Source organism: Rhea pennata, chromosome 6, assembly GCF_028389875.1.
Source record: "Rhea pennata isolate bPtePen1 chromosome 6, bPtePen1.pri, whole genome shotgun sequence".
In the NCBI taxonomy this organism is placed as follows: domain Eukaryota; kingdom Metazoa; phylum Chordata; class Aves; order Rheiformes; family Rheidae; genus Rhea; species Rhea pennata.
In genome coordinates this window covers 21,920,860-21,934,771 of record NC_084668.1, presented here as the reverse complement: position 1 = coordinate 21,934,771, position 13,912 = coordinate 21,920,860, and the positions used below count along the sequence as shown (strand labels likewise).

The 13,912-nt window shown below is 36.8% G+C and overlaps 1 protein-coding gene across 1 annotated transcript in view; it reads left to right on the top strand.

The window, feature by feature from the left end:
- Positions 1 to 13,912, top strand: part of LRP2 (LDL receptor related protein 2) — a 125,848-nt gene that overhangs the window by 78,955 nt on the left and 32,981 nt on the right. The window contains exons 42-51 of the mRNA XM_062578454.1: positions 2,207 to 2,496; positions 3,679 to 3,882; positions 4,270 to 4,512; positions 5,963 to 6,088; positions 7,801 to 7,920; positions 9,032 to 9,163; positions 10,034 to 10,235; positions 10,704 to 10,999; positions 11,495 to 12,011; positions 13,733 to 13,885. Coding sequence (XP_062434438.1) covers positions 2,207 to 2,496; positions 3,679 to 3,882; positions 4,270 to 4,512; positions 5,963 to 6,088; positions 7,801 to 7,920; positions 9,032 to 9,163; positions 10,034 to 10,235; positions 10,704 to 10,999; positions 11,495 to 12,011; positions 13,733 to 13,885 — 2,283 coding nt within the window. The remainder of the gene's footprint in view (positions 1 to 2,206; positions 2,497 to 3,678; positions 3,883 to 4,269; positions 4,513 to 5,962; positions 6,089 to 7,800; positions 7,921 to 9,031; positions 9,164 to 10,033; positions 10,236 to 10,703; positions 11,000 to 11,494; positions 12,012 to 13,732; positions 13,886 to 13,912) is intronic.

The following is a 13,912-nucleotide window of genomic DNA, read 5'->3' as shown; positions in this document are numbered from 1 at the left end:
ACTTTCATAAGCGTACATTCCCAGCGGACATCTCTTCTCATTCATTGTTCATGGTTAATGCCTGTCATCTATGGAATCTACCTTGATATTCTTGCTGTTGCCTACCAGACAGAACCCTAACCTTCAAGTTATGTCACATTTCTTCTGTTCCTTTGCAGAAGCACAGCTTGGTAGAAAATTACCTTTTGTTCTCTCTCATTAAATCCTTTTCTTATTATTATTTTATTGTAGTAATTATTAAAGTTCTGCTATATCTTCTTCTGCTACTTATCTGCATTGTAGCTTTTTCTCTCCTTAGTCATCACTAATAGGAAGGGAGCTGTTCAGCAGACTAAGAAATTTTTTATCTGATTATTTTCTCTCTATTAGCTGTTTTCCTTCTTATTCAGCCCACACTGATAGTAATGTCTGAAATACAATTGGTAATAATTGCATTCTGTCTCTAGAAAAGACTTAAACATTTGCCTTGAGGATAGATAAAATAAGTTCAAGTGACTTTTTTTTCCCCTTACTGATAATGCTGTTGTTGGAGTGTTTCTGAGTTTTTGTGAGAACTCCTTCAGTGGCTTGAGCTGAGGGATGGAGCTTTCTCTTGTGTCCAGCAACAACGTTAGACATTTCTAAATTCTCAGATGAGAGGTATTGGCTGTTCTGAGATGAACAGGGAAAGAAGATGCTAAGAGGAAAAAAAAATAAAAAACAAAGCCCACAGGGTATGACATCTTTAGTCCCAAAGCTTCCTTTTCCTTATCCTGTATAGAGCAGTTCTGGGATTCTTACTAGCTTCTTTTCAGGTGTTTGTATGTGAAAGGCACCACAACTTCTTAGAGTATTTTTCTATTCCATTGTTACTGCATAAACACCCCCAGCACCTCAGGCTTTATGCCTTCCTAAGGATACATGCTGCTCTACCTTTATCTGCTCTTTAAAGTTGAGGGCAGGACAACTGAACGATGGCATACTTGAAGGAGCAGAGACAAACTGAAATCTGTTCTTTCTGTCAGTAAGCAGTTGGCAGCCTTGCTGTGCAAACATTATAATGTGACTGGTCTGATCAGCAAGATTTTGAGATCTGAAGTCAAGGAGCAGCCTTTATCCATGTTCATATTGTTCTAGTGTCTCCAATTTGCTGATGGGTACTTCACCTCGCTTTCAGCGTTTAACTTTGTCCTGCTTCTTTTCTGTAGAGCTCCTTGTCTCTCTTTCAAAAAATGTATCTATCACTAGATAAATTCTTCACTTGTTATCCTTATTGCAAATAATCTTTGAACAACCTCCATTTTCTCTTCTGTCATGCTTAATTCTTTTATCATCTGCCCATCTCTGATAGGAATCTGTGGGGTAAAAGGAGTGTCTAACACTTGTGGTCTTAAAAACAACTTTCAGAAATAACTGTACTTTAAGTCTCCTAGAGTCAGCGTATCTTCTGTTCCTACACCGACCTTTGCTGAAGTGGTCCTTAGGGTAATGGCTGAAGGGGACAGCCAGTGACAAGGTGATCCTAAGTTGGTAGCATGGTCTGTGGCGAGTAAAGAGTGGGCCACACAAATCAGGAACATGGCTATCACAGAACTTGATGTTGGAGACCTGAATTTCTGAAGAGCTTTGAGACCATGTTTCCTGGAGTTTTGTTTGTGATTGCAAATACTATTTGTAAGGTAGAATCAGAACTGGAAGATCAGCTGGGAAGAAATATGTGTTTATTATATATAAGCATGTTATGTATTACAGAACTCTTCCCCCCTCTTCTGTACTTATATGCGAGAACTAGCAAAAAGTGCATATTTATAATCTCTGGAATTTGCTTGTATTTCCTAGTTTTGTGAATTTGGGTCTACATAAGATAAAATGAGATGAAAACATTTTCTATTTCATGAGCCTATTTTTCTCCTGTACAAGAAGTCATTAATGTCACATCCATTCCAACAGTATACTCTTTTATGAAATTTAGAATTCATTTTAGCTCTCAAAGTAGTTGTTCAAACATTTCAGTCTATAAACTGATTACTTATGGTACATTATTGTGTCAGTATTGCAGAATTGCTGCTTTGCCTTACTGCTGGCAAGTATGGGATAACAGCACCCTACACTGTGAAACTGATGAACATTACTGACTAATCAGGCATTGTTATATAAAAGTTAAAAGACTTTTTAATAGTCCTCTTAAAAGACAGGAAAATTTGTCATCATATCTTCATTATTTTAGGCAGAAGATTGAGCGATGCACACTTACTGGTACAAACCGTGAGATAATTGTTAGCACTGCTCTGCATCCATTTGCAATGACATTGTTTGATCAGCACATTTATTGGACAGACTGGAACACACGAAGCATTTACCGAGCTAATAAGTATGATGGTTCAGATCAGATTGTAATGATCATGAATCTGCCACAGAGACCAATGGATATTCATGTTTGGGCAAAGAGTAAGCAGCAGCAGTGTACCAATCCTTGCAACCAGTTCAATGGTGGTTGCAGTCACATCTGTGCACCAGGTAAGCTATTATACTTGATGTCTGTAAGCAGTTAGTGTTACCTGTATTAGAACTCATAGTATAACAGTGTATAGTCACATGGGCATAGCAGAAATATTTATTAAAACATTTTACATATATATATATATACACACACATACACACACATGTGCTTAATATTTATTATGTATATAATTATCTTTATTAAATGTTAATATTTATTATAAATGTTAATATTTCTAATATTTACTATATAGTACAGCTATTATTAGTAGTGATTATGTATTTATACTAGTTGTGTTAATATAAATACATACTTATTGTTGATGATATAGTGTTTATTAATGTTTAATATAATACAATGAAAATGATTACTGTTCATGGTCACGGTACTTTGGCCAACATACCAGAAGTTGTATTTGAGAATCTTCACAAATAAAAATCATGGATTTCTTTATTTTAAACAAAAATACTTTTCCTGAGATTCTAACTTATGTCTTTGTGGTGAGAACTAATTATCCATTCTGTAGCTTAAGACCTAAGTGCACCTGCAAGGAGGGAACAAAGTGTTGCAACAGGTCATTAATCTAGATAACCAGGAAACTAGAATGCAGTGTTCCCCAAAAAAGCATACCTACACCTGGCTGATTAGTGTGGTGTGGGTTTCTGGGATTTAGGAGCCTTGACTTTGGAAAATCCCATTCATGAGCTGTTTTCATGTTTAGTGTCTTAAATGCCTTTAAAAACCTATCTCACCTTAAAACAACTTGATTTCTCATTGACTTTGAGAAGATCAGTTAGTATAGTGCATGGAAGTTTTGAATTTTTTTTTTAATTTTGAGGCTAAAGACTCATCTAATACAGCTCTGATATTGAAAGCATCAAATGCTGTCTGTCTGCCACCCAGGAAGTATTTGGATAGCAAGCAAAAGTTCAGATGCTCCAAGTTCTGATCTCAATTCCTCTATTGGACTCTGGAGTAACCCTCCTAGATTTTAAGGGCTTTGCATATACTTTAACTGAGGTAAAAATTTGGCTCAATACCTATATTTCTATCTAAGCAGGTAGATCTTACAGAAGTTACAAGAATTTCAGTGCATTTCTCAGTGTTATAGCTGTGAACAGTTTCATAGGAGCCTATCTAAAGCATCAATATTAAATGTGCGTGGATTTTCTGTTGTTTGCTGTCAAACATAAATTTAGGTCCAGCTGGTGCAGAATGTCAATGCCCCTCTGAAGGTCGCTGGTATTTAGCCAATAATAACAAGCACTGTATTGTGGATAATGGTACCAGGTGTGATGCTGGTTTCTTCACATGCCTTAACGGGCAGTGTATCTCAGAGCGGTGGAAATGCGACAATGACAATGATTGTGGTGATGGCAGTGATGAACTAGAGAATGTGTGTGGTAAGCATTTAACACATGAGAAAGTGATGTAGTTTCTGTCCTGTCTATACTATATTCAGTATCTTTTTTATGGCTTTATGATCATGCATCATGTGGCTTTAGATCAGAAATAACCCCTTGGTTGCTCTCAGAATTTGTTTTACATCTGCATGGCAACTGATTTGTTGTAGAATCTAGAAGAGCTTTAGTTTTGACTTTATCACTCGTATCCAATTTCTACTTTGTTTAATTCAAGTGTGTGTTTCACTTTTCATGCAGTCCGTTTTGCTGCTGTGTTTACCCTGGCAGGTAAAAAGAGAAGTATTGTGATTTTGCTTGCTGCTTTGTCAGAAAACTGAAATTACATTTTTATCTATGTATTTGCTGCTGCTTTTTTATCTTCTGCAGCTTTTCATACATGTCAGCCAACAGCTTTTACCTGTAGCAATGGGCGATGTGTACCCTATCATTACCGCTGTGATCACTACAATGACTGTGGAGACAACAGTGATGAGACTGGCTGCCTGTTCCGAACCTGTGACTCCCACACAGAATTTACTTGCAATAATGGAAGGTGTATATCTCTACAGTATGTCTGCAATGGTGTAAACAACTGTTATGATAATGGCACGTCTGATGAGAGAAATTGCCGTAAGTTCATCCTAATTAGCTCTTGTATATTTGAATCAGACTCCTTAGACCAAAGAAGCAACAAATTTTTTGGGGGGTTGTGAAGAATTATGACACAATCAGTAAAGAGGATAAAAGGTTATTTGTTTACATTACATATTTGGCTTTCTATTATCTTGAAGCAGACTAAATTGTTAAAAGATACCCCTGAGTAATGTGATGTTTTACATAGTAACTATTACTTTAAATAGCCTGCCTTGACCCAACAAGTACTAATGCAGTGCTTAATGTTAGGTATTGTGAGTAATCCTATTGACGTCAACAATATTATTTCAGGTGAATTCAATGTGCAGTTTATATTTTTGCAGAATTTGCCTTGAGTTTGACAGTGGATTTTTATTGTAAATTTTGTATCATACTATATTAATTATGTTGATTTTCATCATCAGGAGTGAGTACTGTGATTCTTTTACAGACATAGTTTGTATTTTGTTTCATTTAAGTTATATTCCTCTACATCTTGAAAGTTATCAGTAAAACATGAGATACGTTAGTTTTCTTAAAAATATAAACTGTGATTAATTCAATATTGATTACTAATGTACTTAAGCTAATTATGTGTTTGCCACCAGTATTAAGTACTTCAATGGAAAATTTATAGCTGGAGTTAAGGAAGTAGTGATGAAAATGATTTGAGAGATCACTTTTTACATTTTCTGTATACACACTGATTTTTTTGAAATATATTTATGACTTGTGATTTACTACTTTGTTTTTTTATACTCAGTGAAATTCAGATTAGTAGAATTCCTCATCTTAGTCATTTATAGTTGATCTGCCAATTCACACAGTACCAGTTTGTTGCAAAAGCAGGCATTACAGTATGAATACATGTCAGTTTACATTCATTCACCCCCCAGTATTGTCATGTATTTCTTCAGTCATGTTTTTGTCAGCATTTATGCCAATGAGAGTGATTACCTAATTCCAATTTCCATATAGCATGAACAATAAGAATACATTATAGCATTTGAAAAGAAATGAGAGGAAAATGGTTTGTATTTCATTATCATTTTCATTATCATCATGTATTCATGGATTTCATTTTCATTCACATTTCCATTTTCCAAGGAAACACAGGTTTATCCACTGCTGAAGAGGAAATGGCAAGGAAAACGCACAGCATTCTACTTTGCTTTTAATGTGCATTTTTTTTTTCAATTGGAGGAGAACATCTGCAGATTTTAAAGCCTCTTGGTCCCCTTTGGGTGCAACTGACAATGAATCATTGGCAGTTGGATACCTGAAGCATATATGACTAAAAAATGTAATTGGAATTGCAACAGATGGGACTCTTGTTAACAGTATTATGTATCTTTCAATGAGATACAGCTTAGTAATATTTTTTAAAAAAGCAACTCTTAATAAATTTTGCTTTTTTTTTTTTTCCTTTTTCCCCGCCTTCTTAAAGCGGAGCGTACTTGTCAATCTGGTTTTACAAAATGTCAAAGCACAAACATTTGCATACCTCGAACATATTTGTGCGATGGTGATAATGACTGTGGAGATATGAGTGATGAGAGCCCTACTCACTGTGGTAAGTTAGTAAGTCCTTCGTTACCTTCCTGCACTTCAGTCATTTATTCTGCTGCTCCTTGCCTTCACCATAACCTTGAGTGTTCTGAGAACGTCTGCCCTTTGGTGATACTGTGAATTTGTAAGATATATACACTGTACTGTTACCTCTTATTGATCTAAATTATGTTTTTATGTATTAAAAATAAGCATTATTTTTTGCAGCATTTTTATTTACTATTTGAGAGATTATTCCTTTTGCTCATTCTGATCTATACCTTTTATGTTTTTATGAGGTTATTGGAAGTGTGAAGTGTTATTGTGAATTGCTGTTTCTGGAAGTTTAAAACTAGATTATTTTTTCCTATGATCAAATGAAGTTATATACACGCTGAAATGTAGTTTCCTTTAGCTCTTTCATATGGCTATATATACTATAGCATATATTTCATCTTTCATTGTAGCTTCTAATTAGTGTACAAAAACATCTAGTTTTCTTATCAGTCTTAATTACAAAATAGCATTCCTTACTAGTGCATGCTTTTTTTTTTTTTCCTTTTTTCTTTTCTTTTTTTTTTTTTTTTTTTTTTGGCAGTGCCTGTCCCATGTGAAAGTGTCTTGGATCAATTTATAAAATGTAACAGATATTTATAGACAGTGATTTACTTCTAGTGCTGCCTGATCAGATTACTTTTACTTGCACTAATTTTCTTGAAGTTACCTCCCTTGAAGTAACTATGCCATAATCTTTATAAAATACAAATTCAGTTTTTTGTACCTGAATGTGGCCACTTTGTGCATTTACCTCTATGTGTCAAAGAAAATGTTGCTGTATATACATAGTGAGTCGTGTGCTACTCATGAAAGGTGTACGTTGTCCTTTCCACAGTTTAAGTCCCTAGTAGCACTGGGATAACTGAAACTTAAATTGAGAAGTGAAGGGAAAGAGAGAGAAAGGGAGGATGGGGATTGAAGGAAGCCCAAAGATCTTACTAAGCAAGCATGTTACTGTTCATCATTAATGACACATATAAGAGCAATCAAGATGCCAGACTAGGTCCTTTTTGGGATCTTGGAAGCATTACATGGTACAGGAAAATATCAGTAATTACTGAAGTAATTATGAAGCCCAGTATACATACCAGGTACAAAGGGCTCTGCCAGCATGCACAAGAAGTATTTGCACAGTGCTTGGCTGAAACTATTCAGTGTTACAGTCTGTTCTTCACTGGCATTAAGAAAAGATTCCTACCTGCAAGTCAAGGAAAAATAGTGGGAGAACAAGGAAAGCAGTATCTGCCGTGAGATGTTACTTACTTTTCCCTTTTGATTATTTCTGAAGCAAAAAGTCTCCTGCTGCCTGATTAGGACACTGGAGAAATGAGGATGCTGGACTGTGTTCAGTTACCTGTGCACAAGTCTCAAATATAAATGTAGAGCATATTTATAATTGCTGTGTGCAATCTTATTTCCATGGCAAATTCTGTCCTCTTATAAGTTGATGCATATAACTAAGAAGAGAATTAGGTTCATTGTTGCATAGAAAAATCAAGCTAATTTGTACAAAGAGCTCTTTGCAGATAGGCAATGGAAAGACATCCTTCCTAGCATATTTTTTTCTCTTTCTTTTTTGGGGTCTGTAATATTTTTGCGTAACATGGATTCAAAAGCAACTTAAAACAAGTTGGAAGGGTAACAGAAAGAAAGAAGTCATACATAGATTTTTTCTTCCAGTCTCACTGACTTGCACAAATAGTGAGTTTCGCTGTACGTCGGGACGTTGTATTCCTGCTCATTGGTACTGTGATCAAGGAATAGACTGTGCTGATGGCTCTGATGAACCTGTCTCTTGTGGTAAGTGTATGCTCAAAAAATGTGTATGCAGAAAAACAAAATGGGCTATGGGAAATCAATAGTTCCTTTTGTAGGTAATAGCTTAGATCCAGTGTAGATGGAAACTACAGTGTTTTTCTGCAGTTTATTAAATGACTTTAATTTAAGTTGCTGAGTAATCCGAGTCAGTAACTTTACTTACAGGTTCTGTGTGGAATATGAATCCTTTTAACTGCCACAATTGATTACTCTTGATGTAAAACCTCCTGTGTCTTTATAAAACTGTAGCAATGGTGAATCAACTGATGAGAAGTGGCAAGTATTGGGGTACTGTTTTGGAGGTGAAACTGTATGTCATGCTGTGCAGGAAGTGGTGGTGCAATATAGCATATAGGAAAAAAGGGATGTAGGATGCAGAGGAACATGTTTAACATAATATGAGATGGGAAATCCCGGGATTACAGTAAGCAAATCCTGTACACACGGTCAATACTGCTAGTAATAAGCAGAGGAAGAAGGAAACAAGTGAGAAATAGAGTAATCTCCATGGAGAGAGAAAACAGGCTAACTGAAATCATTGGGAATTGATGTTATAACATCGTTGTTTTCCTCTCTGTAAAAATTGGCATAACACAAGGCAAAACGTTTTTTTATATGATTTAAACAGGACTGATAGCTCACTCTGTACATTACTGGAGTTTCACTTTCTAGCTTAAGATATATTGCAGCTTATATCAACTTTAGATCCTCAGTTTGTAAATAATAGTTAAATCAGGGTCATTATGTACTGACTGTTGTATTCATGTTAGATTTAATCCTGTCTTCATATTTTGGTTTTCTGGTCTCAGGTTTCTTGAGCAAGCTACTTTGAAGTATAACAAGATTGACTGCTTGATAATCCAAACAGTACACTATTTGTAGCGACTGTTAGTGTAGTTGACCCAGCGGGAGACTAGGCAATTAACAGGAGCTGTTCTCCGTATATCAACATGTATTTCATTCAGTCTCTTACACTTAAGCTTCCATTCTACATTTCAGTACCATAAGCTTCTCCCTAAAATACCTTCCGCAGTAGATTATCGTGGCAGTGCAAGTTAATTTAACAAGCAGAGTTACTGTGTTCATTTTTAAGTGCCTCAAGTGCGGACTTGTTCAAGCGACCAGTTCAGGTGTGATGATGGCAGATGTATCCCAGCAACGTGGATCTGTGATGGAGATAATGACTGTGGGGATATGAGTGATGAGGATCAAAGACACAATTGTGGTAAGTGTCTAATCCAAATAGATACTTCATCTTCTCTGCTCACCCTGCAGGCATTTTCTCTAAATTCTCTGACAATTTTTGTATACGTAAAGGTGCACATTAAACATGAGGTATACTCTTCCTATGTCTTCAGCTTCATTATATTGAACAAAAATTTTACATTTTGCTGGTTTAAAAAAATGAGAAACTGTTTTAATTTTTTAGGTGCTCATCTTTGAATTGATGAGTTGGAATGGAAATGTAAATAACCTGTTTTGTTTGTACGATCTGGGCAACAAAAGCACCTTCAGCAGTCTGAGGTTTACTAATCACCAGATGCTACTTTTTGTGCATGTTAATATCCCAAAAGAGCAAGGCTGTTCAGAGGGTGAGCAAAGGAAAGAAGGTCCAGCAAGCCATCAGGCTTGCTTCTTTATTCCTTCAACAGTGGTTGGATACACTTGCAGTCTTTGTCCTATTTCAGTTCAGTGGTGCTCCCTTTGTTTGCTCCTTGAAGCACAAAATACTTCAAAGAAAGTGGTGACTGGACAACCTAGAGCTAATTTCCATTCAGCTGCCAGAAAATCTGGCCTGGTACATTGGAAGCTTATACTGCGAATCCGACAAGATCCAGCATTCTGCACATGCCAGCATTACCTAAGGAATCCTGAAATGTTTTAACTGACAGACAACTTCCATGAAGAGCAATGCCTGACTGAATATTAATGAGAATTAGTATGACTTTTGTATATGAGAGAGTACAGTGGTGTATGTTTCTGCATGTGGAGCAGAGGATATATACGATATTAAGGCTGGGCGTGGGGTGTAGGTAGGGAGGTGTAATATACGTGGAGTACAACTTGCTGACTCCGCAAACATGCCTTGTTTCAGCAAACCGCAACTGCACAGCAGCGGAGTTCACGTGTGCCAATAATCGGCCCCCGCTCAGGAGGTGCATTCCTCGGGCATGGGTCTGTGACGGTGACGCTGACTGCAGTGATGCTTTTGATGAACACCAGAACTGCACACGAAGATCTTGTACAGAAAATGAGTTCACTTGTAATAATGGCTTGTGTATCCGGAACACATACAGGTTTGTAAATACTTAAGCTACTACAAAAAATCCTCAAAATTTGCTGAAAGTAAAGGAAGTAATTCAACTTAGTTTTTTTGCACTAGTTAGTTGTTGAATAGGTTTACATGTGATATTATTTGTCTGCTTTATGTTCCTGTGTCAGTTTTAACTTGAAAATGCTTTTTGTGTGTTACTATCTCTGTGCTCATTGCTGACTTTTAATAATTTTGGGGGGTCCAGTACCATGTCTTGAGGTGATTCTGATCAGTTTTTCTGATTGATTGTGCAGATATATTAGGTTTCTTTTCAGTAATGGATACAGGGAATAGAAGCAGAAGACTCAAGATCAGACCGTGTATAATACAGGCCTGATTTTTGAAAGTCTGTCCTACTGGAGCTCCTTTGGAAACCAGGAGAGTGAGTGTATCAATCTGCCCTATAGTCACTGTTTTCTTAAAATCGAATGAAGTATTCGTTCTTCTTCAGATGTGACAGACGGAATGACTGTGGTGACAGCAGTGATGAAAGGGGATGCATCTATGAAGCTTGTCAACAGCACCAATTTACCTGTCAGAATGGACGCTGCGTTTCCAAGGCCTACGTCTGTGATGGGGATAATGACTGTGGTGATGAATCTGATGAACTGGAACATCTCTGTAGTACACCAGAAGCAACTTGCTCTCCCCATCATTTTAAATGTGACAATGGAAACTGCATTGAAATAGTTAAAGTCTGCAATCGGTTGGATGATTGCTTAGATAATAGCGATGAAAAAGGATGTGGTATGTGTAGATTTATTTGGATAGTCTTATTCCATTAAAAATACTTAGGCAGCTTTTTAAAAAAGAACTTCTAAGACAATTGCTTAATTATAGTGATACGTATTCTATCCAAGGTGTCTTAGGATTATAAGAAATGTATATATCTAATCTTTCATTTTAATTAAATCATATTAATTATATATTATTTTAACAAGCCATGAAAACTAGTTAATTATATAAAATGTAAATATTTACAATATTATACCTTGTTGTGTATTACCTTTACATTTACATTTACAAAATGTACAATTTATAAGTGTATATTTTGCATTCAGTTAGTTTGGTGGCAGACCTCAAAGAAGCAGGAATAGTTTAGGTTGGTTGACATGTTCCTCTGTTACATCCCGCCCAGATTTGTATTTGGAGGAAAGGAGAGGGAGGGAGAATACACTGGGTAATCACTACTATTTTCTCAGTATGCGAATTCCTTGAACAGAATTCCTTTTTCTTTCGCAGGTGTAAATGAATGCAGTGACCCTTCAATCAGTGGGTGTGATCATGACTGCACAGACACCCAGACAAGTTTCTACTGTTCTTGCCATCCTGGATACAAACTTATGTCTGATAAACGGACTTGTGATGATATAGATGAGTGCAATGAAACTCCATCAGTATGTAGCCAGATTTGTGAGAACACAGCTGGCTCCTACATCTGTAAGTGTGCCCCAGGCTATATCCGGGAGCCTGATGGAAAAAGTTGCCGACAAAATAGTAATATCTCCCCATACCTTATTTTTAGCAACCGTTACTATCTGAGAAATCTCACAGCAGATGGCCAGTCTTACTCTCTCATTTTGCAAGGACTGAGAAATGTGGTGGCACTGGACTTTGACAGGGTGGAAAAAAGGTTGTACTGGATTGATGTGGGGAGGAAGGTCATTGAACGAATGTTCCTAAACGGAACAAATAAGGAGGCAGTGATAAGTGATGATGTGCCCAGCGGGGAAGGTATCGCTGTTGACTGGGTTGGCAGGTAAGAAAATACTCTTTCTTTCCTTCTGGCCTATTAAGGAAATGATTTGTGAGGGAATTTATCTTAGAGTCTTTCTCCTCCTTCATATGAAACTCCTGAAGAGCATTAGAATAGCTTTGGATTGTGAGTACAATAGTATAGAACTACTCTGTAAAAGTTTATCAGCTTCTAATGCATTGTATAAAACTTCTGGTTATAAGGCTCTCATATCTATTATAGAGAGCTTATATCTGAGTTACTGTTTGACCAATGATAATGTTGTGCATATGACTCCTGGGAGATACTTCTTAGGAAACTGTCATTGATTAGGACTAGCCAAGCAGGCTGATGAGAGGATTGCTTGTGACAGTGGGGTAGGGATTCTGAGCTTAGTCTCTTTCTTCTTCTGGTAGCACTAGCTGGGGTTGGGGTTCAGGCCTCACTCTGCATGTAAATAGTATGCCACACCATGTAACTAGAGTCTAGTGAAGCTGGTAACAAGAGTTATGGAATTTAGCTTCTGTACCAATGTGAAGAGCATCTTTCTTTTGCTCTTGAAAGAAGGATCTTTGACTGCTGTAAGCTTGCTTTGTGTAAGGATGGCAGGGTAGGGATTAGGTAATTGGAAAGCATTTGCATTTTGGTCATTTTTTAGTTGCCTGTGTCATAAAGTAGTTTGATTTATTCCCACAGAGATTCTATCCTTATGCAGTGCCCTTTCTGAGAGTGTTCTTGGTGGCATTTCATAAGGTTTTGCTTTATTTTATTTTATTTTTTTTTTGAGTAAATTACTATCAACATGAAAAGTTCAAACATCATGGATTAGACTTTCCAAATAATGAGACTGGCTCAAAAAGTCTTATTTGGACTGTATATGAGACTGTGTATGAATATGTGTATATAGTTGTTTTTATAGTCATTTTTATTATTATTATTTATTATTATGTTATTGTTGTTTTTATTTTTGAATCTCTTTGTCTCTAAAGCTAATGCTAATTAAAGTTCCTAGCATTCCCAAATGGTTTGCAATTCATGGAAATGTGAGAAAGAAAAAGGTATTTTTAGCCCAAGTGGTCCTACTGCTCCACTGTTAATACAGGTGCTGAATTAGTTCAGTTCTCATCAGTTATATCTCCAAATAGGTTTTGTTGAGGTGTTTCAGAGAGGCTGCAGGAAGATACATGATGATAGATGAGTTGTTCCAGTCGCTTTCAGTACAGAGGGAGGCCTGAAGGAAGACAGAAGCTGCAGGTTAGGGGAGGCAACCTTTCCACTCCCCCCGGGTGGGAAAGGCACTGGTCAGGGCAGTTTAGGCAGAGATTGTCTCTTTCAGCAGGTTTTGGCATGTTTGCTTTAATTACAGCTGTGGATAATTCTAGGCAAAGTAATAGGAATCCTAGAAAACTCTAAGTGAAGCTTAAATTTGGCTATCAAATTTCAAAAGTTAGCAGCTTTCAAAGGAGAACCTGGCAACTGTTTTACCCGTTTGATCTGATGAGAGGAGACAGCGTGGAAGAGATGATGATTCTCTCCAATACTTTGCAGCCCTGGTCACGATCCACTGCTCTACAGATCTGCTTTCCTCTTCCTCTTTGCTCTAGTTGGAGCGTGGTCTAGAAGAGATGTCAGAACAGTGTGCATGTTCTTTATGGTGGATATATTGCTTCTAGGAAAAAAAAAAAGCTCTGAAGTAAAATAAACCAAATAAATAGGAGTATGTAAACTTACTCTACAAATTTCAGAAAACTGTACTGGGTGGATGCCTACAAAGATTGTCTCTATGTTGCTGAACTGGATGGAAGATTCCGGAAAAAACTGGTGGATCGGTGTGTGGATGTCAATAACACTTTCTGCTTTCAGTACCCCAGAGCAATTGTTGTTCATCCAAAATATGGGTATGAAATTTCAAGAGCACTTTTTCT